Source organism: Physcomitrium patens, chromosome 22, assembly GCF_059467195.1.
Source record: "Physcomitrium patens ecotype Gransden chromosome 22, ASM5946719v1, whole genome shotgun sequence".
NCBI lineage: Eukaryota > Viridiplantae > Streptophyta > Bryopsida > Funariales > Funariaceae > Physcomitrium > Physcomitrium patens.
In genome coordinates this window covers 311,313-339,054 of record NC_143431.1, presented here as the reverse complement: position 1 = coordinate 339,054, position 27,742 = coordinate 311,313, and the positions used below count along the sequence as shown (strand labels likewise).

The following is a 27,742-nucleotide window of genomic DNA, read 5'->3' as shown; positions in this document are numbered from 1 at the left end:
CGCACATCCAACAATACGTTCATCCTGATTGATGGCGACGGCGTCCACGGAGGAGGAGGGGGCCTGTGGGCATGGAAGCACGAGCGAGAGCGAGAGCGAGAGTCTGGACCAAGCAAGCAAATCCTGGAACAGATAACATGCTTCGCAGTTTGTGGACGCCCTTCAGCGTCTGCTCTTGCGGCTCAGCCTCCTCCCTCGCTCCTCCCTCCGCACCTCATCGCTGCTGCTACAAAATTCTCCCTGCGCCGCATCATTCCCTCATCCCACAGTCAATTTGTCTTCCTGCCCTCCATCCAGCGTTTCAGTAGTACCGCGCTTGTACCCCAAGCGCTTGCAATGGCTTCCGTTGTCGCCACCTCCACCGTCGTGGCCCCCGCTGCCTTCGCAGCTTCGTCCTCGGCTGTGTCGACCTCCGAGTCGACCTCCGTGAAGGCCTTCTCCGGCCTCAAGAGTTCCACCTTGTTCTCCAGCAAGGCCCAGAGCTTGAGCTCCGTCCAGAATGGCAGCCGTGTGCAGTGCATGCAGGTGTGGAACCCCATTGGCATGACGAAGTTCGAGACCTTCTCTTACTTGCCCCCATTGTCCGATGACGCCATCGCCAAGCAGGTGGACTACATGATCCAGCAGAAGCTCATCCCTTGCCTCGAGTTCGACGTGGTAAGTCCCCTGTCTCTGTCGCCCCCGTAATTGGTTAAAGCTCCTTTTTTATTGATTACTTGACTGGATCCTTATATTCTCGTTGCAATCCATACTTCCTCAGGGCATCTAGTACGACGCTGCATGTAGCTCCATTCCGTTTGGTATCCTACCTCCCTGATTTTCTCTGAATTTTTGTCGATTGGCATTCTACTAATCGCTGCATTCTTGTGTTCAGAACGCCGACGGCGTGTCCCGCACCAACAACTCATCCCCCGGATACTACGATGGTCGCTACTGGACCATGTGGAAGTTGCCCATGTTCGGATGCCAGGACCCCGCCCAGGTATTGAGGGAGATTGAGGAGTGCAAGAAGACCTTCCCCGGATGCTTCGTGCGCGTCTTGGGCTTCGACAATGTGAAGCAGGTGCAGATCTGCGGTTTCTTGGTCGCCAGGCCCAACTAGATGATTCGTCGAGCCTACGTAGCTTAGTAGATAAGTGGATATCCAAAGAAGAATCACTTGTGTAACACTTATGGTAACCATTTATAAATAAAAGATTGGGGGATCGTTTGAATATGACGTTGTCGCTTCTGTTGCCTGTTTCGATATGCGGCATTTTTGCCCTGCGAACTGCGATGAATATACCTTATCCTTCCAAATCCACCGGCTGCTATGACAAATCTTTTGATGTCAACATGCCCGTTCGCTTTCGATGAAACACTACAATCGACTGGATCGCAAACGAACACAGTTACCATGGCAATTCCTGTCTGCACGTTGTACATACGCGCGAGTTCTATCCCCTCACCTTCCTACACTCATCCACTCTTGCCGTACCGTTTCTGCAAATTTTTACAGTAATGGTGCAAACCTTTACTGTGCCAGACATTTCTCTCCTACAACATGTAGTCAAATTGCCGGTGAATAATTACTTCGATACAGTTGTCCAATGAGCTGTTGCATTGATAAATCTAGTTCGCATCAGTGGAGGTTTCGTCACAATTCTGCAGTCACAATTCGTGGAAGCAGAGCAGAAGAGCGCTCTGCAAATTTGATTGCAACTTACATGGTGATAACTTTTGCACACTTCCGGTCATAACGAAGCTAATCGAAGCAGTGAACAACGAGTGACGAAGTACAACACTAGTCTAAGTGACCAATATCCTAAAGTTAGCAGAGATATGTGATGAAAATGCTATCATTTTCTAAAAAAAGAAAAGAAACACCGTAACCTTAATGACGTCTCAAGAAGCGACTCTACGTGAAACGTGTACCTACGAAATCTAAACCTAACATTCCAAGATCACTTGACAATTTGTTGACGATGCGATTCTGCCTTCTCACACTTTCTCCGTCCAAATTTGGTTGCTATGGATGATTCACTTCCGTGTAATCTTCTTCGCCTGGCTACCAGCCCACTGACTCACAGCGTGTGCAACAGCCCCCTCTCGCTGCCTTTGCAGCTTCGTCCTCGGCTGTGTCGACCTCTGTGAAGGCTTTCTCCGGGCCTCAAGAGAGGCACCAATGTTGTCTGGTCATGTTTTATCTCTCAAAGCTACAAAACGTCACATCGTGCAATTGTGCAAATCATAGCACAAAATAAAAACACAAACATTAGATTCAATTTTCAAGTAATATGAGTATTTTTTTTTTGTGTACATTCATAACTATGTTTAAATATTTGAGTTAAACTGTATGATACCAAATACCACAAGTATTATACAAAATGAACAATAAATATACAACATATATATATATATATATATATACAAAAGGAGAATGTTAAATCAACCCCATGAGTGGTTAAATCAATACATCCATCAAAACCATCATTGTATCTGAACACCATGAGTCCACAACATCCACCTCTCAGTCTATCCCATTACGCTATATTATGCATCATTATTCTTTGGTTTGTTTGTCAAAAGAGACAAACTTCCTTGCACCTCTGCTTGGCACTTTCCTTTTCAATGCAATTTATATTTCAATTTTTATCCTCAACACACTAGTCTTTTAACCTTCTTTGTATCTTTTGATACTTTTATATTTTTCTAGGATTTTTTTTTTAATATAATTTAGTTCTTTTGGGTGGATCAATTTAACCACTAGTGGGGTTGATTTAACATTCTCAAAAATATAAATATATTTATATAGCTTTTAATCCACTTTTTAAAAAATATTATAATAAATAAATAATTAAAATTATGAGTTAAGAAATAAGAATATAACAACAAAAAATCAACATAAATTATAAATACAAAAGAAACACAATTTGAATAATCAAATGTTGTCTTAAGAATCTGAACTAAACCTCAACAATGTGTTAATGCACTATCCAAACAATTACAATAAAGGACATCAAATAAGAATTAAGAAACTAATAACACTCCATAAGTATAGAACTAAACAAAACATGTGACATAATATAAAAGAAGAAAAAAAATTAGAACACAATTTGCGGAGAATATTAATGAAGACACACAAAGCATTACAAAAAATTGTTTAGTCTCATTCTAACTTCAAAATTAGAAACAAGTAAAAAGTCTTCTCTTTTTAAACTACTCAATTTTTGTGTGGGAAAACATGTGCTAATTTGATCATTTTTATATTGTTACATGTTAATTTTCTTGGAAGATTGAGTGGTTGATATTTTTCCTTGTCTAATGTTTACAAATTTGAAGGTATGACAATATCTTCATGTAAATTCAGATAATCTCAGAACCTTAATAAAATCATAATTTTTTTAATTAAAAAATATTTGAATTGCAACTAATGTTTATCATACCTAGTCTAAGAATATCCCAAGTCAATACTTTTGGTTTTAAAAAAACGTAATAAACTTTGCAATTGAGATTTGGTGAATTGAATATCAATCATACAATCAATTCCTTTTTTCCTTTGTACAGAAAAAGCACATTGAATTGAAATGTCACTTGGATTGATTAAACTTCTGAGATTCATTTACCCATCAAAAATAAATCAAGAAAAAGGCTTTTAAATTTTAGTTCCATCATGTCCAAAGACAAAAAATAAAATAAGATAATTTTTTTTTAAAAAAAATGTCAAGTTCATAAATCTGATGAAAAAAAGTTTTGGAAACTTTCAGGGCTGCCATAAAACTGCACAGCAAGTTGTGTCATTGTTATGCGCATACAAGGACATTTATGGCCACAAACAGGTGCAACCAATTATGAATGTGTGTTTTTAGAAAACTTCTACTGTAATTCTAAAAAGCCTTTACTTTATTTTTAAAAATACATCAATAGTGATTAAATGAGTAGACTTCATGATTAATGTTTCACATTATTGCTTGTATATATATATATATATATATATGTATATATGTATTTGTTTTTGAATTGATAATAGCAATGCATTCAATACTGGTTCAAAGTGATTATATGCGTAGTTTTTTTACCATCAGACATTTAAAATGTCTATCAAGTAAACTTATATTGATTTTTAAAGATACTAAACAGTTTTGCAATTTAATGACATTCTTGAAAACTTAAAAATTTCTATCAAAATATGGCTTCTTCGAAATGCAAAAGATCTCAACAAGTGCTTTAGAACAGTCATCCAATTCATATAACCATTCCGACTGATATTCATCAGTTTCATGAAAAATAGAAGGAAAATATCACACATGCCCCTGAAATTTTGGCCCCACATCTTTTCCTCACATCTCGAGCATCTCCCGAAATGGACGCCGCCTCGGAACACAGACACAGACAGATACAGAGTGCGGGCTCTGATACTTCCACTGATTTGCTCAACTGAGCCAATCCATCACCTTCTTCCTCACGAAGAGTGAGTATGACAGAGGTGTCATGTTTTCGGCGGAGGAGAGTCTTTTTATAAGCTCCGTATGCAGCTTTCTGTAAACTAGTCTGCAGTGAGTTGTGCAAGAATTTCCACCACGTCAATTCCCTAGGCAAAGAAGTCACGGTGCACATCAAAGGAAGGTTCTCATTTGCATGTGGTTCCACAAAATCATTCTGAGTTGGTAATCCCCAACCCTGCCAACGTACCGCAGGATGCTGACGTTTATTAAACATCGTAGTGTGTGTGGAAATGCATATGCTCCCTTAGGAGAGAAGGCAAGCAATTATAGAAAAGTTGTGCTGTTTTGTTGCAAGCGATCGTAGCTATCCGTTTTCGTTACAACATTTACATTTTGAACACAATAATTTGTCATCAGATCGATGGATCCTCAAACGATATCAACATTTGCATTCACAGTGAATGCAAACGATAGACCATTGCACTTGACCGCTGCACTTAGTATTGTATTGCCATTTGACAATATTGACTTTTATTACTTCTACTCAAGCTGTTCTGCGAACCTACTTACAACATGAGGATGTATCTACGGAGATTAGAGAAGTTTTTTTTTTGTAGTGGTGAAATGTGCAGATTAATATCCAGAAAATATTTTTTTATCATGAACATGACGTGCCTCTTGGAGCTTATTCACAACAAAGGCGTACAGGAAATCTTGGGGGTCGGATCAATATTCGTCTCAAGCTCAAGGCGGCGAATATTATGTACTTCGACCATGTCCCTTCACGATCCCCACTTGCTTGTTTTTGACTAATTTGACTGCAGAAGGGCTTCAGCTGGTACGAATCAAAGCCTCATGGTTAAGAACTTTTAAGCACTAATACGGAAGAAGTAAACGTGTTCCTCAGGCAATTATCACATGAGCTTGTTTGAGTATCGTCAGCGCCACCACACGCAGCTTCAAATCCCCAAGATATGAAATCGTTGGACGACAATCTCACCCCATAGTTGTGGATACCTTGACAACGAAAGTGGCTATGATAGCACTAGGTTATGGAACTTAATTTCTAGCAAAATTGGTTCACCAGCGGCTATGACTTGCACTCGATCCTAATCAGCAACGCAATACTCCAAAAATCATATTGACACTATTAAACATGGGAATCTTGGAAAGGTTCACCAACCCAAACTCCAATTCAAGCTCGACTTGGTCTCCTTGGTCCTGCCAAACCAAAGCCTCAGTGCAAACTGGGTGTCTGCAATTCTCAACTTCAATTTACACACAAACCATCCCTACAGCAATTAAAATCGCAACCTTTAAGTGTAATCGTAAGTGCAACCATGAACACAACCCATACAGACCAGATTTAAGGCTACATATTCTTTAAAAAACAATCGGTGACTTTGGTATGAGCTTTTATAAAGACTAAGGCGATGAAATAAGCAATCTGTCGCTTGTATAGTTATAAAGTTTGAAAACAACGTACTCATTCTGAAGCATCAAGGTCTCGGGTGCAATGTTTGTGTAACCAGTGTGGATGAGTATAAATAATGGAGTAACCTGGTAACTCCAAGTTATGAGTACTCCCACGGTTAACAAGTCTAGGAACTTTGCGATGCGAGAAAGACGTGGATTGGCTCAGTTGAGCAAAACAGTGGAAGTAGCAAAGTCTGTGTGTCTGTGATCCGAGGCGGCGTCCATTTTGGGAGGTGCCCGAGATGCGAGGAAAAGATGTGGGGCCCAAATCTGCGCGGCACGCAGTTCAAACTAAAAAAACAGAAAATAGATAGCTTGTCACGTTGAAGGGCAAATTTGCAATTATCGCAAAAGGAAGGGGTAGATTTGATATTGTCAAGAATACAGGGGTAATCTTGACATTTCGGCAAATTTCAGGGGGCATGTATGATATTTTCCCAAAAATAGAAAATTTAATTGATACAATACTAAAACCATCTCAGAAAGAATTTAAAACTATCTCACGGAAAAGAAATCCATTCCAGGTTCACTTTCCAACATACCTTTTCACAGTACAACAGTGCGTCGTAATAAAACCATTCCACTCATTGTTTTGAGGACGTTAGAAGACATGTTCAAATATCAAATTCAAATAGCAGTGCACTGTGCAAGTCAGCAGAATCCTGTAGAAATCAATGCTAAAAAAGTCCATATCTATTAACTCTACAAGACAAGCAAACCATTGCAGGAGGTTTTAGTAACATGCAACAGTAACTGTAATAGATTCATTCAACATCAGATCCAGACGAAGAGTACAAATGACCTCCAATTGCCATCGATTCCACAAATGCTCAGTTGATAGTTTCTACTGATAATTTACACAATCCTAATATTGTCGAATGCCCCACTTGCAAATCTACATATTAAATGAGTCCCGAGCTTACATAGCAAGGTAGAAATTTCTGCACACAACGAGAGTGATAGGGGAGCGTTGAGGTTGCGTGTAATATAAGCAGGATCAACACTAAGTCGATCACAATCAATAGACTATCAAGCGGGTTTAGGGTTTAGGGTTCAGGGTTGACACGGCATCCCGAGCAGCTACATCAGCAAGCATGTGTGGAAGGAGCGTGTTGTTGAATTCGATCGTAAACAAGATACAATTTGGGGTATGATCAATCGTTTGAATCATAAGAACGACTCAAGGGTGTCTCAAGTAATTTTAACTAAGCCCAACTCAAGGCAGCGCAATCAAATCTTGGTTAAATCTCTTGACACTCTAGACCTATCGGTTTCTAGTAAACTTTTTTGTTTTGTTTTGTTTTGTTTTTTTTTCTTTTCTTTTCCATAAAAAAACTCGCAGCTGAGCTCAACTAAAGATCTGAAGATTAGATGTCACTTCATCCCTCGTAGCCTGGTCACAAGCATTCCGCTTCGCAGACCAAAATGTTGGTGCCCTTCAAGAAGTTTGTATGATACAGGTTGGATCCGTGAGAGTCCGGCTTAATCCAACCAAAAAAACGAACATGAAAGGCATTAATCTCTTGGGCACTCGTCTCCCAGCCTGCAACAAATGTTGGTGAGGACGGTCCGAATTGGTGACGTGGGTTGGATATCAGGTTACGTGCTTGACCCGGAGCTTTCCTCGCCGCCCAAAAGTTGCTTTTCCTTAGAGAGGCTCAAATTCCTGGATTCTGACGGATCCACCTCGGACATTGTGTCCGAAATATACAGAGGATTGAATTCGTAGATGCGACTTCCCAATGTGTCCCGATCCACGAACACAGAATTCTCGAAAATTGTTGGACCAGTGTCGCTTTCGGAGTCCTGTTCCTCCTCTTCGGATACCTCCGTGATAGTGAACGAGGTCAAATTTGTTAAGTTTCTTGCCACCGGAGCGCTGCTGACACAAGCCGTCTTGCTTCGCTGCAAGCAGCGGAACAGCTCAGAAAACAAACTACACGACCTGGAACGACGCGGCGGGAGGTCCATCGTCCGGTTGCTCCCGCTGTCGTAGTGGCTGTCTGCACGCGCAATGAAGCGCAGAGACTCTCCAAAATTTCTAAAAGACTCGGCCATAGGGAGTCCGATGAGGCTTGCAAGGGTGATGCGATTGGAGTCATTTAGATCACAAAAGGAGGTTGAACCTGATCCCGACTCGTCACGCTGAGAGTCGAAGTCTGTACTCGTGGAGCGAGAAGTTGATTGCGAGAGGTAGGGGAGGATGTCTGTACCAGTAAACCGAATGGGGTCCTCCGCCTCCATCATGAACGCAGTCTCAAATTCCACAGTCAACCGTGACGAGACAGGAGACGGCATCATCGAACTCGACGACATGGGCGACCTCATGAAACTTGAGAGTGGAGACCTCATCGGGGTCGACGTGGCCGAAGACGTCTCCTGTGAACCAGCAGAAGAGGAAGCCATATCTAGTGCCTCAATCTCAGATCCACCACCTAAACCTCAGATTCACACTCTCAATGCTTGCGTATCAAGCTTCCTCAAATCTGCAAGATTTCATAAAATTTCGACATGATCCTGACTGCATTCTGCCCCTTGAAACCTCTGCACTCTGAAGCTTGGAATCCAACCGCCGACAACATTGCGCAATGCCCACTAACCAGTCACAAAATCTTCCAACAAGCTCGCAACTTATCCAGCAAGTATTAAAATAAAAATAAAAAATAAAAAACAAAATCGCACATCCGGCTATGTCCACGCGACGTCGTGAGCAGATCCAGAACTGTCCTGGTAACACGAACCCACCATGTTTCTCAACCAAGCTCTGGCGTCAGAATTCTCCAAAAGTGTGAACGATCACTTCATATCCACATTGGTCCTCACAAGTCAAACTCTCGCCGCACTTCCGATCTACTGAAACCAGCTTCGCTACTCGTCGAAAATCAAGAATTCCCGCGACTAGTGCCGAATTGAACCCGCCCTCCGCCACTCCGGCTCAGGATCGTCGTGATTCTCGCAATCTGAGCCGGTCACCAAACTACATCGATCGAAGCGCGCTTTCATAAATATGACAGGCACGATGAGTACGCAATGCGCCACTTCAAAACCGGAAGTTTATCGACCTAGGGGGCACGGATGTTTCCAGAGACCTGCGAGCTCGGCTGTAGTGGAGCTGTGCTGGCAGCCACCGGTAGACGCATGTGGGTGCAATATTTAGGAGGGGCTTCGATAACTTTAGCCCATCGGACTGACGAGATGCGACGGGCGATTCATAGTGGAGGGGCCATTGAAGCAGAGCAGAGCCGATTTTCTTGTGATTGGAAATTATTTCGACCACAGGCGCGACTCCAGTCCCTCCCTCGCTCTTTGGGATTCCTTCACCGTCATCTTTTGTCTCTCTCGCGCTCACCCTCTCTGAGCGACTTCCCAACGAACTGCAGTCAGTTTCCATTTCCGTCATAGCGTCCAACGGATCCTCGAAACCTGATTCCGATACCCTCACTTTTTCATTCAATGGGTTGCAAAAGCATAGCTTTTCTTACATCGATGGAGTGGGTCGGATGAGTGCTTTAGTGGGTGGGAGAAAAGACGATGCTGTGTTTCCATTGCCGAGGCATGCAATGCCCTCGCACGCGCCGAGAGAACTATACCCCCCAGCACAGCCACACTCCCTCGCAATTCCTCAATCTTGCGGCTTGGCGATGCATATATTGTCGAAATTGGAAATCTTTTGCGACAAAACCCGATGCCCATTACGTGAGATGCCGGCGCCCAACAATGTCGACGACCAGGTCCAAAATCATCGCATTCCGCGCGCCTCGACAACGAGACCCTGTCGCGTCGTTGACGGACGTTCGTTTATCGTCGTTCGTTGGCAGACGACCGTCACAGGAGGACTGGATGCTCACTTCCGTCGTCATGGGTCACGAAATCTTCGCCTTAGCGGCTCCAAACAGCTTTTGACTTTTTGGGGGTTGGACCTTTTTCGAGGGTTGTGTTAGTCAAAGAATACGTTTGAATTAAGAATTAAATATTAACAAACAAATGAAATGGTCTTGGTTTGGTGGGTTTGTATAGTTGTGCGATTGTCCACAAACAAACAATGAGAAAAGAATGATAACCCAAAAATGGGAGTTAGTGCTGCTGTTATAAAAGTAATCTGTTTCTAAAGATAGATTTTGTGTGTAACGTGGTGGCAAAAGCAGTTTACTATTTCCTTTCATAAATTGTACTGATGCCTTTCTGGAAATTGTTCACCGATTGACTCGTGTACATATAGATACATTTGGTATTCTAAAGAATACCAAATGCTAACCAAAATAAAAACAAGGGTGTAGTAGAATGATGATATTTTATGATTTACAAATAAGCATATTTTGAGCTGTTGATTTGTTTGTATTAGTGTGCATTAAAATGTTTTTATTCTGCATTAAATAGTGTTGTACATAAAATTGATAAATTTGATGTAGAATTTTCTTATTGATTGCACAAGATACTATTTAAATTAGGTGCATGTTGCTAATATATGAATGGTATAAGGCCAAATAAGTTCTTAAGCGACTTGTTTGATATATATATATATATATATATATATTTATTTATATTTATATTTATATTTATTTATTTATTTATTTATTTAAATATTATATATATATATATATATATATATATATATCAAAATTATTGATCTAAACCAGATTGTATTGCTATTTTTTCATTGTGAACTTAATGTTGTTATCACTGCAAAGACAATATTTGTATGTATAAGCTTAAATATAATTTATATTTTTTACTATTATTTTTGGTATAAATTTGCTCTCATAAACGACTTCTAAAAGGAGTAGTAAGTTAGCATTACAAGAAGAATAAATGTATGAGTGGTTTATAGTATAATTTCCTCCGAACTCAGGAACTAAGGAAGACATTTAAAATAAATAAATAAATAACAAACTAATGGTATTCAACTAAGATAGACCAAAACATTTTGAACTGGCATGTTTGATATATATATATATATTTTTTTGTTTTTTGTATAGGCCCAACAGAGTTTGAAAATTTTAGTGTGATTGTGTTGGCAATGAAAGAATACCAAGTGAAGCTTATGTAGGGGTAAAGGTGAAAAGGATTGCATTCTGTGGATGATGATCTACAAACAAATTTTATCCTTAAACTCTCAATTTGGGAGGAGTTATATAGAATTAATGTGTATATGTATAAGGAGTATATATATATATATATATATATATAAAGTGCAAAGAGATTGCTTTTATAGCATGTGTTAGATATTAATTTTAAAAAAACATGTGATTCAAAAACATTATATAACTTTAATTGATTAATTATTTGGTTTGATACATTTATAATATTTTTCAAAAAAATTATAATACCTACTATTACTTTTGTGTGTGCATATATACACACACAATACTATAGGTTTTTGTTTTTATCTTTGATTTTTTTATTATTATTATAATACTATGCAAAGTATCTTTCAGAACACATCTACAATTGAAAATTGTCATATATTTATTTTAGAATAACATAAGGATGTATAACAAATGGCTATTATCTTAATAAAATTTATCATACCTAACTTGAAGGAATAAATTAGATCTTTTTAGATTATTATAGTTAATAATAAATGATAATAATAGTAATAATTATAATTCATATTGTTTTTTAGAAGTAAAAAAATGATATCAAGTAACAAACACAATTGACATGAAAATATTTATTATTTGAATAATTTTACTTTCTAAACAGTTTTATAGTAATTACATAAAAACGTGAAGTAACTTTGTATGGTAAATGATAGAGTGCTAGTATTATCATACATGATTAAGTCACAAAAATGTAATAATTCTATTCTATAATCATATAAGCGAACTGAAATTTAAAATGTTTATTTAACATATGGGTTAGTAACTTTTTAGTATTAAAATATTATAAAATGATAGACAAAGTTTATATTAACTGAGGTAGAAAAAAAAAAAACAATTATCACTACAAAGACAACAAGCTCATTATTGACTATGGATAAAAAAATTGCTAAAACAATTTTCAAAAGTTTTCAGACATTAACTATGTGGTTTTCTAAATTATAAATGGTAGAATAATATTTAAAAAAGAAAAAGAAACAAAAAAATATTTAAACATTTGAACATATATATATATATATATATATATACATACATACATACATATATATATAATGCAAAAATATTTTTCATTTATTAAAGATAAAAAAACATATTTATATAAAAATAAATCAATTTTTTAACTTGTAAGATATATATATACTTGTATTATAAATTGAATAAAAAGACAATGTTGTAATTTTTGATTTATAGAAGATGCAATGGATACATTTAAAGGTGTTATGTTGTTAATTACATAAGTGCAAGAACTTTCATATGCATCTTATATATAAAAATCAAACCCTTTTGATGTCAATAATTTTATTTTAAAAAAAGAGCTGGTACATATTAAGAATAGAATACTGGCGTTAAATTATATTGCTAGTGTGCAGGGTCTGGTCCTGTTTAGTTTATAGATATTTTTATTATTATATTTAATTTAAGTTATTACTTTGAAAATAAAATCATTAATTTTTACTTTTGATATACTTATTTTAAAATCCATGTTGGTTCTTTTAGCTATAGATAAGATTTTATAATGTTTAATAAATTGCTTAAATTATTGAATTCTGAACCATCTGACCACGATACTATATCCTACACTTATTCTTGCTAACTAAATTGGAGTGTTTTGACTTAATATGCTGATTTGACTTGGTAACCAATTATTTGTGTGATAGATTTCTCATATAGCCTTAGAAACCTCCAACATCTTCACTAGGCATTGAATTCAAAATTTTATACTTAAAATTTGAAGTACTGTTTTCTAGTACTTTATGATTTTTGTAATTTAACCTCATTTTTAAAATCGCCATTTGCTTCTGGTTTGTATGTATGTGTGTGTGTATATATATATATATATACGTTTTTTTTTTTTTTTTTTTTTTTTTTTCTCTTTTCCTCTGATTACATTTGTTTTTAATATTAATGTTTTAATCTTCACCAATTTATTTATTTATTTATTTATTTATTTATTTTTTGACTAATTTGAATTTATTAAGTTGAATATAACGTTGTTACAAACATTTAGTTGGTAAGTTGAATGGGTTGTATTGTATGAACTACGTTCAGCACCTATTGTTCAACAGCCTTACTCATGTTGATAAATTTGCTTGTCTAATATAAGCCACCTAATTTTATTGTCTTAGATGCACAGAATTCATCAATATCGTCTCAAATTGTAATTCACTACTTTGGAGTGCCCATCTTCTGAAAACCCTAAAGAAAAAAGAAAAAAGAAATCCTCCATAAATGCCAATTCAATTGTTCAGAAGAATGATCTGAATAATTTGACACAGTCTGACAGTTTCTCAAAAAATCACTATGTGTACCAACTGACTGAAGCAATCCATCATCACCGAAGACATTTTACAACTCTGTTATTTGACAAATCTTGCAATGAAAAATCCATCATATGCATAAACATGTTGAGCCACGATGCTAAAGAAAAATCAACAACAATTGCAACAATCCAAATCAGAGGGTTCCTGATGTGATGCGAGACATTGTTCGATTAGGGTTTGCTGTTGAAGTGCGAGTGCGAGGTTGCTCTTCTTCCATTTGTGTTGGTTCGAATGTGGTTTCTCTGAGACCCATTCTATGGCTGGATTGTCCAGGCAAATGTGCACAACATTTCTTCAGCTACTCGTCATGTGGTTGTCGGAAGCGGCGGAAGAGGGCTGTAACGATTCTTAACACGTGCTTCGCGGGCTTGTAGTTGCGTAATTTACTGGCTTCGTTCAGCCTTGGGTAATAGTACCTCTGAAGTCAAGCAAACGAAATCTATCGCCGCCGTCTGCTATAAATTAATTGGCACAAACTGCAAGACAAACTTCAACCTACGTGTAGAAATGTTAAAGCTAACAATAGAAAGGTTGTGCGTGGAGTAACCCCCCTTCTAGCACGATCAACACTGCATAAATCCTCAATTATTTCTGCATTCTCAGCCAAAGTTGTGACCGGTAGGCATTTTAGTTTGTGTTGGTTGGGCACAGAATGCTATGGAATCAGGCTTGGAGATTGGAGATCTTGTTTTCAGTTTTTATTCTTAGAAATGAATAGTTGCCATGTTCCTCCGAGCAAGGAATTTGTATTATAAAGGAGATGAATGCCTTCACCGAGCTCTGCAATTGCGGTGCGTGTCTCGTGGAGAGCGCACGAGTGTACAATGCTTGTTTCGGTATCAAAATATTTCAGCAGGAGAAGGACAAATATAGTCGTTTCCTCAAAGCATAACGAGTGCAAGGATGGAGCTTGTACTCTTTCGTCGCTGCAAGGGATTCATGTGAGTCAGTGCGAGGGTTTTTCTTCACCGTAGCTTTCAGTTGATTTCCAGCATTTCGGTTGTCTGTCGCACTAGCGATCGTTGTTTGGTTCTGTTTACGATTTTCCAGCGCAAGTAAAATTTTCGAGAGCAGAGATTATCGTGAGCGTTAGGTGGATGTTTCCGTCATGCATCACACGTTGTTTTCCCTAGCAATAGTATCCAACAGGTTTAGATTAACCCTGGTAGAGAGATGTACGGATCTTGTCCGATTCCATAAACTGATTCGTCACCCTTGTTGAAAAACTTGCCTGCGTACTGACTTCGAGCGAAACTATCCAATTCTTACATGCTTCGATTCACGTTACTTTTCTTGTAACCTTAGCGTCGCAGAGTCCTTCCATCTGGATTGCTAACTCCATTGATGAGCCACCCGCGTGCTCCCTCATCCTGTCCACCAAATTTCCTGGCAAGAGATCCTTACTTCCCTGGCATCATCTGTCTTGTGTAGGATACCATAGAGATGATCGAATAAGAGGCGGAATATTTATGGTGAAACAGCATAGAACCACAACCGGCATTATGGGTATGCTCATTCCCTTGAAATTTTATTTCACTTTCCTTAAAAAAACCTGTTGCAAGAATTATACACTCTATTTACTCCGATGTCTAGAGGATGGAATTGGGAAACTGAAGACGGCGGACGACATCAAGAATGGGTTAACCTCGGAAACCGTGGAGGCATTGACAGAAGAGTCGCAGAGACAATTTGAGCAGTTTGTTTCGGGCGCTCATCAAATGACTGCTTGTGCTCTCACTGCCATTGAAGCGTGCAGCGTCGATGTACCTCAAACTGCTCAGCTCCTACAGCTCCTGGTGTGTGCGGCCTTTTCACTGTACACTAATTCACTTGCTTCTCGTCCTTATTTTCCGCTCAATAGTTCAAATTAGCGTGGAAGTAAGGATTACTGCTAAGGCGTGTTTACAAAGACAATGAACGATCCAATTGGTTGGTTCATCAGGCCAACCAAGGGTGTGACCGGCAAAAGAAGCAAGAATGCTTAGAGTCGTTGCATTCCGCCTTCGAAAAGCACATGATCAAATGCGAAGTAAGGGTCTCTCTATCGCGTGATCTTGAGGCTGCTTGTTTTTATCATTAGTTACTTCTGATTGCGTGACTGGAGCTATCTGAACTAGTTTCTGATTGCTCAGGAAGAAGAAAAGAAGCACATCCAGAATCTTTGGGGTTCGATGAGCACTCAGCAGCAGGACCTCCAAGTTCGACTAGAAATTGGTAATCGGTTGCAGACGTTGAGACTTAAGGTAATTCTACTGGAATCGGTAGCCGAATTGTACTCATGCATCAATAGCGAGATTATCTGTTGTGGTATTGCAGGTTATGCCTCAATTTATCTCTTGTAGGTACTCACTTGGCAGTTGCGCGGTTGCAGAAGCAGAAAGTTGGCGAAGCGTTGTTGTGGCTGGAGATAATGTCCGGGCCTCCACCCTGAAGCTGCACACAACCTGACAGTATTCATAGTATTCTTAATAAAGCTATAGCAAAATCATCGAGAAATTGGCAGCTCATTTTATGCAGAGACAAAACCCGCAGGCTGTGCAGATTTTGTACAATAGTCCTAACAAGCTCCGGATTGTAATAGCAAGTATGCTCCAATGTTTGTGGATGTAGTAGCTCAAAAAGGTAGAGCTTTGCTCGCAGATGGTGAAAACACAGGGAGCCACAAACGTGTCATTTCGGTATTGAATATTCACAGATGATGAAGCTGAAACTTCTGTTGGAGTCTGATCCCAACCTGCTTCGTGCACAGCAAATTTTGTTTGGGCCATTTAGGAGATTTATGAGAGTGATCTGTAACCCGATCAATGTGTCTTCACCATTGCTCTTCGTCGCTTTTCCTTGTGAGAAATTTAGGCTACGGTTGTGGAATGTGGGGATGGTGGCAATTGCAATTAGCCTGTAAAAACGAGGGACATGATTGTATCTGTCTAGGTTTGAAACTTGAAATCGGGTCTCAGGCCTGCCAAGGACGATCACAAGGTGCACGAAACTGTTTTGAATTAGGCTTGCCCTGGAGTCCTCATCTGATGAAGCCTGTTGTAGGGACCCTCAACTCATCGTTCTTATGCCCTGATCTGTCAAATTACTAAGAATGTCGAAACCTTCAAGTGCATGTGCGAGAATCTCAAGGTCAGCATACTATTTTCCACAGAAGACAAAGCTTATTCAAGGAGTTGATAATCGCGTTGCCCCGCATACGCGAAATTGTTTAGCGGTGCTAAATTTCTGAGGTTCAAAGCTTCACAGGTGGTTCGAACATTCCAAACCACGCAGAGGCTTCAAAGTTGAACATTCCACACGAATGCAATAACCCACCTTAAAACGAAAGTGTGGAGGAGAGGTGGCACAAGCGGGGAAGAACGTGGGACTTCCTATCGGGGCTGCCCTCTGCCCCGATGTCGCTCCATTTGACTGCCGGTATGTCAGTCTCCGAATCACGAGGAGATCGACTGTGGGCCCTGAATCTGCGCCTTTCGCGCAATCCACTCATCTATCTGCATTTCCTCTTTCAACTTGGTGCTCTCCGTCATCCCCTTTTGTCAATGCTGTAGGGAGTGATATTGCTTTTCTCACTCTGTCAATCTCTGAGGGCTGTTGAGATGGCCGTAACCGAATCCGGTGAGTTCCGAGTGGAGGCCAGGGCGCCAGGCAAAGTCATTCTCAGTGGGGAGCACGCCGTCGTTCATGGCACTTCTGCCGTCGCAGCAGCGCTGGGTCTTTACACCACAGCGACCATCCGGCCTGGTGAGTATGTTTCGTCTTCCTGCTTAGGGTTTTGATCTTTTGAGAAGTTCTTATTTGCTCTCTGCGGAATTCCACATTTGGAGGTTGGATGTCGAATGCGGAATTATTCTGTTGAGAAATGTAGAATGCCTTCGGGAATACTTGTGGGTTTTTCTACGAATGATCCGATCGAACCTACATTGTCTTTCTATTGATCGGTACATTCTCGATCGGGGGATGCTCTTGAACACCTTAAGAGTTGATATCTTAATAGCTGGAAATACCTCAATTCTTTCAACTATGAGATTTGAGTGTACCATATTTATTTTATTTCTTTTTGCGTAATAGACCAACCTCCTTGATGTAGGGATGGACGACAGCTGTGTACTCGACCTTCCACAACTTGGAGTGTACTCAAAATGGCCTCTCAAAATGATAGAGGAACTTATAACGCAACCTCACTTGTTGAATCCAAAGCCCGCGCATGTCACCTCATATTCTGAGTCAGAGTGGCCGCAGTTAGCAGCGTTTGTTGAGCGGCAGGTCAGATCGCTCTCTGCAAAGGGAGCGAAGGGAGCGGATGCGGCTGTCACGGCGTTTCTGTTCCTGTATACATCAATCCTAGGGTAAGTAAACATTGATTGCAAATTAATCATAGGATTACATCGAGATCCACATCCTCAGTTTAGATTCTGACATTTCTCAGCGCAGCCATTTTCAATCATGAGCAAATCGGTCCTTCGTACAAGGTGGTTTGCTTAATCGGGGTTTGCCTAACAGAGCTTGGACCTCAGTTTGCAGCCAGCAACCGTGAGAGTGTCGTCCGAGCTACCAGTGGGTGCTGGCTTGGGCTCCTCCGCTGCCTACTGCGTCGCGCTGACAACCGCTCTGTTGGCTTATTCTCGAGAGATTGAGTTGCCACAACTCCCGAGCGTGGGAGAAGAAGTTTCCACTGATAGGAAAATATGGTTTGATGTAGACGAAAAGAAGGTAGACTTGGTGAATAAATGGGCATTCGAGGGAGAGCGCATCATTCACGGACGTCCCTCTGGTATTGACAACACGGTCAGCACGTATGGTAAGATAACATTTATCTGATGAAGTTAGAGTTGCGACACATCTTTTGTTTTCGTTTCTTCCATTTATTTCTTCCTTTCTAGCTTACACTGCTTTGTTTCAGGGTATGTGGTGAAGTTCAAAAAGGGCCAGATTACGCGCTTGCACACACAAATGCCACTTCGAATGCTCCTGACGAACACCCAAGTTGGGCGAAACACCAAAGCGTTGGTGGCTGGTGTTGGAGAGCGCGCTCTTCGTCATCCAGCTGCCATGGGCGCAATTTTCAAGGCTATCGACGAGATTGCGGAAGAAGTTGTCACCATCCTACAAACGCCACCTGAAACAGCACGGTTGGGCAAAAGTGGGGAGGTCGTTTCCTCTGATGAATGCGGGCCTCACCCTGTCGCTAAAACAGTACAGGAAATCAGACTCCAGGAGCTTGTGGATATGAATCAGGGTCTCTTGCAAGGCATTGGTGTTAGTCATCTCTCTATTGAATCAATTTGTCAGATTACTGCAGCGTATAGACTTTCGTCGAAACTTACCGGAGCCGGCGGTGGTGGCTGCGTCTTGACGCTTCTCCCTCACAGTATCCTCACACAATTGCTGATCAATCCAGAATTCTCTTTTTATCGTGTTTATTGCTGCCTGTGCATGTCCGCGTTGCAGATCCTGAATTGGTTGATCATTAACACGTTATTCAGAATTGTCTTCCACGTCAGTGGAATTGGTAAAAGTGGACATAGAAGGGAAAGGATTCTCCTGCTTTGAAGCTGTAATCGGTGGCAACGGAGTGCAAGTCAGTTGTCAAGCAGTGAGCTAAGCTGAGCTAAAGCCTTGTTTGACTCTATGATGCCTCCCGAGGAATCTTTGCGGACGAAGTGTTAAGTAATCAATCATCTGTCACGTTGGAAGGTGTTTCTGGACGCGCATGTGGTGCATGATCTTAGTTTTACGGCAGGTTTTAGTAAATGATAGCACATTCATCCACAACCTCATGAATGGCCTTGAATATAGCACTCATGGCTGGTGTGACGAAAAGTATGCTCGCCACTAAGTTGTCAGTGATAGTGGCGACTTGAGTGTAGATTGGGAGCATTTGAAGTAGGAATTTGAAGTTAAATTTCCGCAGCTGGTCAGCCCAGTAGAATCTTTTCCAGGCAATTTCCCTCGTGCGTAGTTTTAAAATTCTTGTAGATTGTAGGTATGGTGTTCACTTAGGTGTCTAGAACTATCTACTTTCTTAATTTCAAAGTGGAAACAGAAATTCCCGATTTTATACGTCAAATTTTCAAATGTTTCACTGACAGTAAGATGGTCTATTAAATATATATTGGCAACGAATGGGCGAAGTATATTTGGTCGAAAGAAAGTGCAATATTCTAACTGTCCAAAAACTATCAAATTTGTCAACCTCGCAAGTAACGCGAGTTCTACCATTTTCATCTACTCCACAACCTGCTAGCTAAATTGTTTGGTCGTAGCAGCAAATCCCGTGTTCTCCTTCTAACTCATTGTTCCAAAGGCACTGCATTTGGCTAGGATTCTGGTAATGGGTTATGATGTAATCATTCTCACAACCTCCGTGTTGATAGTGGTCGTCATGGACATATTTAACGACCTTGTGCTCCAGGTGTGCGAATCTATCAATCCATATTCCCATGGCTACGTCCTCCAGTTTATAAAACTGCAAAATCAATTCCTCCAGTGAAATGAGTGCCTTGGTATAAATCTAAGACTCTAGCATCAACTCAGAAACTTTTGAAAAGAACGCTCTACTCGACAAGATGAACTAGGTGTGGCGTTTACCTTCAGAAAATCCTTCTGGTGCCCCTTGACTACAAAAAGAGCAATATCTAGGGAAATAACATATCCAGGTCCATGAGCCCACGGAGGGTACGTCTTATTTGCCCAGTCCTGCAGCGAAGTAACAAATGTTGCCACATCAAACAACACAAAGCAACAATTTCTGTACAAATGTTATGAAAGATGATTGATCGTGTCTTCGAATTGAAGAACATAAGACGCGGCATCATCGAAGACATCCATTCAAGGAACTACTAGAGCACGAGAGCATCCCTTACCTTCGTGCTCATAAACCACTTGTTATCAGGGTTTCGGGCAGGAGCATCATTCCAGGCAATATTACCCAGAAGAAGGCTTTGGTTGTATTTCGGAATAAGAAGGGTAGAGTTGGGTTTCGTAACAAAAATAGATGATAGAACCGCATCCACTCGCAGAAAAGTGTCATCGTCAGTCTTCATTACATATTTTGCATTCACATTATACTTCTGTTTACAAGCACACAAGCAGTTAACTAGTTGGTAACATCGTATGGTGTTTCTACAATTTAGATGAATTTCAAAATATTCAGTCAAAAGCATCCAAAAAAAATTAAGGGAGGTTGATATAAGACGCAACACGTGACGAAGTACATACCGCGAACATACAAATAGCTAATGTTTTATACGTGATGATATCGTAGTAATCCACCATAGGCAGAAGCTGGACGTCCCCATAAGTAAGAGACTCGGTCCAAAGCTCCCTGTTTACTTGCTCATTCTGGTGCTGCGGAATAGAACAAGCGCAACATAAGACGTACGTGCATTCAATCGCTACCTGTTCCTTAGCTATTCTTTTCGTAATCTTAAACCTGAAAGCAGCAGAAATAATAATGAAACACCATGGAACATTATACTGTTTCAAATGGGGCTTCCTATCAATTTTGTGCCCAAGAGGAAAAATTATGGACAGGATGACAAACTTACCAACCCCACAAAAAACCGCACCACTACAGTACCATTTCGGACCTCCGGATACTGCATCCAAGTCCTCCTTATGCTCATCCTTGGAAAAAAATTGCTATTTGTTGAGAACACCCCTATGAACAGAGTTGTATTTTTTGGTAGTTTAGGTGCTCTAATGACTTTCAAGTCAGGTACATATGAAGCATCGTCAGATATTGGAAGACCGTTCGCAATCACTGAAGAAATATTCAGATCTCCTTTAATCCGAAAAGAATTAACCATCCAGGGTTCCAAGTTCTGTGAACAAAGTAATTCTTGATCAATACGGCAAGAATAAGAGCTGAAGCAGGTGGCACTGTCTGTTGGTATCTGGATAAAAATAAAACTTAAAATGCAACATATCTCACTCATCGTCCTCTATTTAACTAGAAGGAAATTCATCTATCATCAAAAAGAAAAAAAGAAAAAAGATGCTGTGGCGTCTACCCGAGCTATTCTCATACCAAAGCCAAATAAGACAGATTGGGAATTTAAATAAACCTGGCGGTACTTGAAGGCCGTGATATGCTTGCCGTTGACAGAGACATGATAACCGTCCCAGCCAGCCGATATGGTTGCCACAAAAGGAAATCCTTCAACAAAAGGAAACCAGACGTTGGTCGATCTTTGATTAAGACCCTTCCATGGCCTCCGACCAGACTCTCTTGTAATATTCTGTCCAACGTCCGTATTGCAGATTCTCAGACCGTCCACTGTAAAACCATTACACATTAGTGACATCAACTCCCTCACTTCGCTATATGCTTCGCATTCAAGGTTCACAATTCATGAATCATCCGGCATACGAAGCACTAGCCACAGTAAGTGGGGTGCAAACCTGTACTCTCGGGATCATCCTCGTCTGGTAGCGGCGGACATCGCTGCTCATCATGCCAATCTCTGCTTACTGTCCAAGTATTTTGGACAATGGAGGGCTTGTTGGTTAATTCATCGCCATGTAAACGTACAGAAAAATGAAAAACAACAGGCTCGTCTCCCTCTCCAAACAGCTTCGATCCTATCAACTCAAGAGAAAACGTCCCGGTTTTGATGCCTGGTGTGCCCACTACCGTGACTGAAGAATCCAATATCAACCCACATGGGATCGGCACTATGTACGGTATTGATTTCAATTCAGAAGCATTTAATGCGCTCACAAGGTACGGGCACTTGTTGCCATTCCTCCTATTAGATCCATCCATTACTCGTTCATGAGTCTCATCGATCATGGTTTTATTGATCTTTCTCCAAGCCCGCAAACCTTCTTTCATGGCTTTGGTTGCTGCCTTGGGCACGCTGCGCCTCCTCATGTAACTCGCGAGATATCTCCATATGGGTTCAAGCTTCGGAGCCTTGTTGATTCCAGGGAGAAGAGTCGGGTATTCAGATATTATAGATGTGTCAGTATAAGTGGGTAAAATCGGATCGCCATCTTTGTTACCCTGACGCAGCACGACGCTGGGAGTGGGTACTATGATGTCGCTGTCTACGGGCAAACTCGAATTGCCATCTTGGCGAGGCACGGCCTCAAGGCTGGGAGCGGGAGCCCAAAGCAAAGGTATCTCAAGGTCTATGGCCGAACTTCGATAATTCATGTAGTTCCCGTCTGCTCCGCGAGGAAACCCTATGGAAAGGCTACATCGTATGACGAAGAAGGTCAACAGTGAGATTAGAAGAATGCTCAATTGCTTCCTTGTCATGGCTTACCAAAGTTCAATTGCCATACCAAAACCGACGCTAAATATTGCGCCCTGGCTTCCTGCCACTCTGTAAGTATATTACATTTGCTATGAAATAGTTACCAAGCGCTACTAGACTGGAAACAACTCCAAACGTTTCCAGATCATTCGTATATGATCATCTATGTCTTTATTCGAAAGTCTTCACCAGACCTTCCATACCGAATTCTCTTGGAGAAAAATTCACCACCAGAAGCAGCTCTAGTTAAATCCTTGAGCTCCAGTTAATGTAAGATCTCCTTTACCCGAGTGAGGTATTTGCATGACGCCACAATAGGCACCATCTCAATAGGCCATCACGCGAAGTCCTGAAATTCCCCTTACAGACACCCAGGTAGAGCTCTTCCATCCTACGTGTCTTTGAATATTAATAAGAAGCTCTGTAAACTTTTACGACCGAAGTTGGTCATCCGCAGCGTCCAGAAGATCTATCGACTCATACATGCTGACTGAGAGCAAACGCTTCGTTAAGGCCACTATCAGCAAATGCCAACAATGCTTCGACACTCCTAATTCTCTTTCGCGGAGGCGTGACAAATTTGAGCGAAGTACTGCACCAGTCCGGGCACCCAGCCTTGAAAACCTAAACAGAACAGTGCGGCACCCAATCTTGCCTGCCAATTCAGAATCCAATTTGTTTTAGGAGATTCCAATCAATAGCTGCTCCATATAAGCTGAGATAAGTGAGGAAGATTTCTCCCAAGTTCTGACATCTGTAGATATGCTGTGTACCCAAATTGCATCAAAATTCAGCAGAAGTCTTCCGAACTTTCTAAGCAATGTAACAATATGGATCGGCAAGTGGCTCTCGGGGATTCCTTACTGGACATTGGACTAGGTGACAATGTTGGGATAACCAAGAAAACAAAAAAATAATTCGCAACTGAACGACACACATTAGAAATCAGATCAACTAAGATCCCGACAGATCGAGTCACTTAGCCTCTTTCATATGTTGAGAAAGATTAGCAGACTACAACACTAATCAGCACAATGGAGACCCGTCTCTTTACAAATTTACTGATCGAAAGATATTGTTCAACTGACGATCTGCACATTAACGACTCTAAATGCAACGAAGGATGGTGAACTACGAATCTGAACAATCTCTCTCTCACTCTCCCTCCCCTCCCTCCCTCTCCCCAAATGCGCGCTAATCGCCACACAATAACAGAACTGATACAACTCAACCTCGCAACACAGATCCATCAAAAGGAGCGGACATACCTGCAAGAAAAAGTGGAGCACTCACAAGAATCCAATAAAACCCACCAGCAGCCGCTCTGAATCCCTCTACAACCAGCCTCTTCTAAGTGTCTATCCTCCCCAAACCTGCGCATTGAACAACAAACTCCAAAAAGAATCCTATACTCGAACACCATCGCCACTAACACCGAAAATTGTTCACAAGACAGTAAGACAAAGTATAACACGAGCTTTCCACCCGCGGTGCTTCAATGCGAGAAACTGTCTCATTAAATTCACTCCACGAAACAGAAACGTGCACAGTTCGACGACGGGAATCTGACTCCGCAAGAACTGACGAAAGCCACCAATTATCAGGTTAAAAACCCCAAACTCCCTGTATCCCCACAATCCTCAATACCACCCCAGAAAAGACTGCGACTATCCACTCCAGATGATTGCGCGCCAAGCACCTAGTTCCGCAGGTTCCAGTCTTCAGCATTGCTCTCGAAATCATGCCAGATGGTCATACCACTCTGCATCCTCTGCCCGAGCGACCTCTGGTCGGATCCTATTTCCGTTGACTGGGGCTTCTGTCCAGGGTCCTCGAGCTCCGATCTCCCGCCCTAACACGGGTTTGCGAAGCGCCCCTGCCGTCCTCTGGTCGCCGATGGCCATCGCTGACGGTGAGCTACAGTGGCTAGGCGGCGACCGGCGCGTCCATGTGTGCTAACCGCCTCCATGCGAGCAGAACAGTTACAATCGAAGTTCGAACTTCTTAGTGGTGCAGGATTGCGAGGAGCAATGCTTAATATCTAAGTTCCTCTGCATCCTCAGCATCCCGTTCCAGCTTCGCGCCACCTAGATCCGCTCTCTCCACACAATGTGCTGAACGAGGCGCTTTTCTTCTGTCTTCCTGGAATGTGTGTTAATGCGGTTTCAATCACAGACTTATGGGTAAGGCCAGGAGAATGAATGAGACGCTTTTTCTTCTTCCTTCGTTCCGTGTGCAGATGGTCACTCATGCACTCACGGGTCATACTGGGAGAATGAATTAGGCGGAAAGAGAAATAGAACAATGACACTATTAAATCCACTCAGAGGATACAACTAATTGAGGAGGGGGGGAGGGGGGGGGGTGTGGCAATGAGGAAATAGAAACATTGTATAGCATGTTCAAAATATCAACAGAGGCTGCATCTAGTCTTATCCTAACTTTGGAACAAATTCTACCGCGAAACAAAATCTATTCCCATAGAGTGATGCATCGGTCATTCAGTCAACGTTTCTATAATGGTCCAAGGTTGATTCTTCAGGGACGTTTACTAAACTGCATCTTCCAGTTCTAACTTCCCCACCCCCGATTTGGTGATATCGATTTACCTCTCCCTGACAACGCGATTTCAAACTGCCGCGTCGAGCATGGGAAAGAGAAAGGGAGTTGATGCTCCGCTATCTCTGCTGCGACGAACTCAGCTCAGTGCGGACAGAATAACACGCTGCTAGCATATTCATTCAACGACTCTGCCTGTGGAAGAACTGCTGCTGATGCTGCCGCACGGCATCAAATAATAATTGGGCATGGTTGGGTCCCGCTCTTCCTTTCGAATGAAAGCACCGCCGCCGGTGCATTGGTTGGAAGGCTGGCGTCGTGCCCTGCCTACGTACTTCATATCCGAGGAATGTACGGTGGCGCTGAATACGATCTACTCTGGGTGCTTTGGTTCTCATCGGCATGGCATTGGTTGACCATGTTTGGAATATTCCTAGTTATTTCCTATCTTCCATAATTGCTATATTTGTATTTTACATGTTTATCTTAGAAGAATCACAATACTTTTTAATAGATTTACAATTGTTGATCCATTTCTAATCTGCAAATGAAAACTATTCTTACATATATTAAACAAAAATATTATATCATAAAATAACTTTCAAAAGTAATAATCTTGTATAATGCATATCTTCAAGAGCTCTTCTACAAATAATCAATTTTCATTAGATACATCTTTTAAATGCATATTTTTGATCAACTTGCACACTTTAATATTAGACCAAATCTTTAATCAGTACAAAGAAGCATCAACAATCTCTTCTCTTAAGTCTTTAATAATAATAAAAATTTGCCAAAATTCTCTATCAAAGACTACAACTCTATGCAATAAAATCTGCCAAATAACTTCTTGTCATTTATGGCTTAGAGAGTTTTATCAACTACCTCAACTCCATGGTAATGTTACATTGGTACCTCATCTCAAATGATAAAAATTGTCTTTCTTAACACATTTGCGTGTAGTGCATTCTTTATAATATTGCAAAATCAATTTTCATCAAGATGGAGTAAAATTTTAAACATTGTATGCAATCTGTCTACTACTTAAAACTTGCCTTGTGATTTTAGAGGAAGCAACATACAAAATAAATTTTCTATCACTTTAGAACTTCATTATTGCTGAATTGTAGATGAATACTTTTCTACTTCCAGTTGATCGTTCCAAAAAATACGTCTTTTTAAGAATTTTATGTATTGAAGCAAAGATATCCAAATATATGATGCATTGATCATCATTTAACTTTAACACCCATTCTTTGACTATTTGTTTTAGCTTGTTATGATTCCATGTCATATACTTCATAAACATTTAATTTATGGCATTTTTATTTTAATTCCTTTCTCACAATAACATCAATGGAAAATCAATAAGTGTTTTATTTGAATCTTAAAGAATTTCATCAAGAAAAAATATTCCATAATCTAATATCTCTCTATTTTTTAGTATTTCAATTCTATAATTTTGAATCAACAATTTATATTATTATAATTTTTTTTAAAATTTGAACAATTTGGAAGTTGTTAGTTATAAATCATTAAATATTCTTTAAAATATAATTTAAATTGATAAATCTTATTATTAATCTATTATGCTTTATAAGCAAGTTTCAATCAAAGGTGTTGCTATTTGGTAATACAACTATATAACAAAAAATAAAAATAAGAATGTTATTATAGAAGAGCCTAATAGAAAGATGTAATAAAAAAATAAAGATAAATAATGAAAGATAGTAAAAATCTTAGTCTTAATGTTATTTTTTTAGAAGAGATTTCTATTTACTTTTTAAAGGCATAAATGAACCAAATCAAAGAAAATAAAATAAAAAATAGACATAAACATGTTTAAAAAGGAATTAATAATAGGTTAAAGCAGAAATTACTTCAAATTATTAAGAATTAATCCCTAGAGAGGACCGATTGTGAACTAAGACCAAAATTAGACATTAAGGCACAAAACTGTGCACTTATGGTAATTCTAGGATTCTTTAGTTGATCAAAGAATAAGATTTGAGAGTAAACAAGAGAGAGGTTCTTTAAGCATTAGTTTCAAGTGATTTAAGAGTGTAATAACTTTGTAAAGGCTTTGCAAAGTTAGGATTGTTTTCAAGTAATTTTGAATTTTGAGAAGTTCTAAGGATTTGTACTTTAGATATTTGTGTAAAATTTATAAGTAATCTATGGATAAAATTTTGTGCTTAAGTAATAATTATTTTGTGTAGTCTTTGATGTAAGTTTGAGCTTAATCTAATGGTTTGTTCAAAGATTATTGAAGCTCAAACATATGTTGGTTGTTGGTTCTCCATCTCCTCAGCATCACAACTACAAAAAAGCTACAAACAAGAATTGAAAGTAGAATATTATCTTGCTTAGATCTTATTTCTTTTATGAAGAAGGTTTTCATCTTGATTTTGATGGATGTTGTGAATGAAAAGCCTCCATCGCCTTTGTTGCATTTGCAAGATTCTTTATTGGCTCCTATGTGCATTCACTAATATCATATCCATGCCAATGGACAAGATATTCTAATTTATTTTGGCGCTGCCTTGAATCTAAGACTTCTTCTATTTCAAACTCTTCATTATTGTCTTCTTCTATAA

At 40.0% G+C, this 27,742-nt stretch overlaps 5 protein-coding genes across 12 annotated transcripts; 3 read left to right on the top strand and 2 right to left on the bottom strand.

The window, feature by feature from the left end:
• Window positions 1–274: 274 nt before the first annotated feature.
• On the top strand, window positions 275–1,214 carry LOC112275362 (ribulose bisphosphate carboxylase small subunit, chloroplastic). Its single transcript, XM_024505684.3, has 2 exons — window positions 275–657; window positions 875–1,214. Exons 1-2 carry the CDS (start codon window positions 337–339, stop codon window positions 1,100–1,102), a joined length of 549 nt encoding a protein of 182 aa, XP_024361452.1. The 5' UTR covers window positions 275–336; the 3' UTR covers window positions 1,103–1,214.
• Window positions 1,215–6,997: 5,783 nt separating this feature from the next.
• On the bottom strand, window positions 6,998–8,926 carry LOC112274788 (uncharacterized). Its single transcript, XM_024504555.3, has 2 exons — window positions 8,646–8,926; window positions 6,998–8,386 (listed from the first exon to the last, which is right to left on the bottom strand). The coding sequence occupies exon 2, from the start codon at window positions 8,304–8,306 to the stop codon at window positions 7,500–7,502; it is 807 nt and encodes a 268-aa protein (XP_024360323.1). The 5' UTR covers window positions 8,307–8,386; window positions 8,646–8,926; the 3' UTR covers window positions 6,998–7,499.
• A 4,463-nt stretch (window positions 8,927–13,389) lies between these two features.
• On the top strand, window positions 13,390–16,030 carry LOC112274959 (uncharacterized). 7 transcript variants are annotated; one of them, XM_073530194.2, is made up of 6 exons: window positions 13,453–13,521; window positions 14,752–14,826; window positions 14,914–15,116; window positions 15,263–15,349; window positions 15,453–15,563; window positions 15,692–16,030. In XM_073530194.2, exons 1-6 carry the CDS (start codon window positions 13,473–13,475, stop codon window positions 15,749–15,751), a joined length of 585 nt encoding a protein of 194 aa, XP_073386295.1. In that variant the 5' UTR covers window positions 13,453–13,472; the 3' UTR covers window positions 15,752–16,030. The 7 variants fall into 7 exon arrangements, with proteins under 7 accessions (XP_090102216.1, XP_073386294.1, XP_073386295.1 ...); XM_024504848.3 differs by having other exon boundaries at window positions 13,492–14,261; XM_024504846.3 differs by lacking the exon at window positions 13,453–13,521 and adding an exon at window positions 13,554–14,111.
• Window positions 16,031–16,648: 618 nt separating this feature from the next.
• Window positions 16,649–19,390, top strand: LOC112274958 (mevalonate kinase). Its single transcript, XM_024504843.3, has 5 exons — window positions 16,649–17,064; window positions 17,411–17,669; window positions 17,838–18,121; window positions 18,224–18,691; window positions 18,807–19,390. The coding sequence occupies exons 1-5, from the start codon at window positions 16,920–16,922 to the stop codon at window positions 18,923–18,925; spliced, it is 1,275 nt and encodes a 424-aa protein (XP_024360611.1). The 5' UTR covers window positions 16,649–16,919; the 3' UTR covers window positions 18,926–19,390.
• A 16-nt stretch (window positions 19,391–19,406) lies between these two features.
• LOC112274957 (beta-1,3-galactosyltransferase GALT1) lies at window positions 19,407–24,491 on the bottom strand. Of its 2 annotated transcripts, none has more exons than XM_024504841.3 (8): window positions 23,855–24,491; window positions 21,727–23,241; window positions 21,390–21,601; window positions 20,871–21,146; window positions 20,542–20,670; window positions 20,187–20,393; window positions 19,912–20,019; window positions 19,407–19,789 (listed from the first exon to the last, which is right to left on the bottom strand). In XM_024504841.3, exons 2-8 carry the CDS (start codon window positions 22,586–22,588, stop codon window positions 19,568–19,570), a joined length of 2,016 nt encoding a protein of 671 aa, XP_024360609.1. In that variant the 5' UTR covers window positions 22,589–23,241; window positions 23,855–24,491; the 3' UTR covers window positions 19,407–19,567. The 2 variants fall into 2 exon arrangements, with proteins under 2 accessions (XP_024360609.1, XP_090102214.1); XM_090246088.1 differs by having other exon boundaries at window positions 21,727–23,351; window positions 23,855–24,333.
• Window positions 24,492–27,742: the final 3,251 nt, after the last annotated feature.

What these genes read in the sequence shown, in the direction of transcription:
- LOC112275362 (XM_024505684.3), top strand. Translation starts at nt 337, where the DNA reads ATGGCTTCCGTTGTCGCCACCTCCACCGTCGTGGCCCCCGCTGCCTTC. An exon ending in CTTGCCTCGAGTTCGACGTG is followed by an intron (nt 658 to 874) that starts GTAAGTCCCCTG and finishes TCTTGTGTTCAG; the next exon opens with AACGCCGACGGCGTGTCCCG.
- LOC112274788 (XM_024504555.3), bottom strand. Translation starts at nt 8,306, where the DNA reads ATGGCTTCCTCTTCTGCTGGTTCACAGGAGACGTCTTCGGCCACGTCG.
- LOC112274959 (XM_073530193.2), top strand. Translation starts at nt 13,473, where the DNA reads ATGCGAGACATTGTTCGATTAGGGTTTGCTGTTGAAGTGCGAGTGCGA. An exon ending in CTCAGCTCCTACAGCTCCTG is followed by an intron (nt 15,117 to 15,262) that starts GTGTGTGCGGCC and finishes TTGGTTCATCAG; the next exon opens with GCCAACCAAGGGTGTGACCG. An exon ending in TGCAGACGTTGAGACTTAAG is followed by an intron (nt 15,564 to 15,691) that starts GTAATTCTACTG and finishes GCGCGGTTGCAG; the next exon opens with AAGCAGAAAGTTGGCGAAGC.
- LOC112274958 (XM_024504843.3), top strand. Translation starts at nt 16,920, where the DNA reads ATGGCCGTAACCGAATCCGGTGAGTTCCGAGTGGAGGCCAGGGCGCCA. An exon ending in CACAGCGACCATCCGGCCTG is followed by an intron (nt 17,065 to 17,410) that starts GTGAGTATGTTT and finishes TCCTTGATGTAG; the next exon opens with GGATGGACGACAGCTGTGTA. An exon ending in CTTGACGCTTCTCCCTCACA is followed by an intron (nt 18,692 to 18,806) that starts GTATCCTCACAC and finishes CACGTTATTCAG; the next exon opens with AATTGTCTTCCACGTCAGTG.
- LOC112274957 (XM_024504841.3), bottom strand. Translation starts at nt 22,588, where the DNA reads ATGACAAGGAAGCAATTGAGCATTCTTCTAATCTCACTGTTGACCTTC. An exon ending in AGTGGTTTATGAGCACGAAG is followed by an intron (nt 20,020 to 20,186) that starts GTAAGGGATGCT and finishes ACTTCGCTGCAG; the next exon opens with GACTGGGCAAATAAGACGTA. An exon ending in ACCAGAAGGATTTTCTGAAG is followed by an intron (nt 19,790 to 19,911) that starts GTAAACGCCACA and finishes TTGATTTTGCAG; the next exon opens with TTTTATAAACTGGAGGACGT.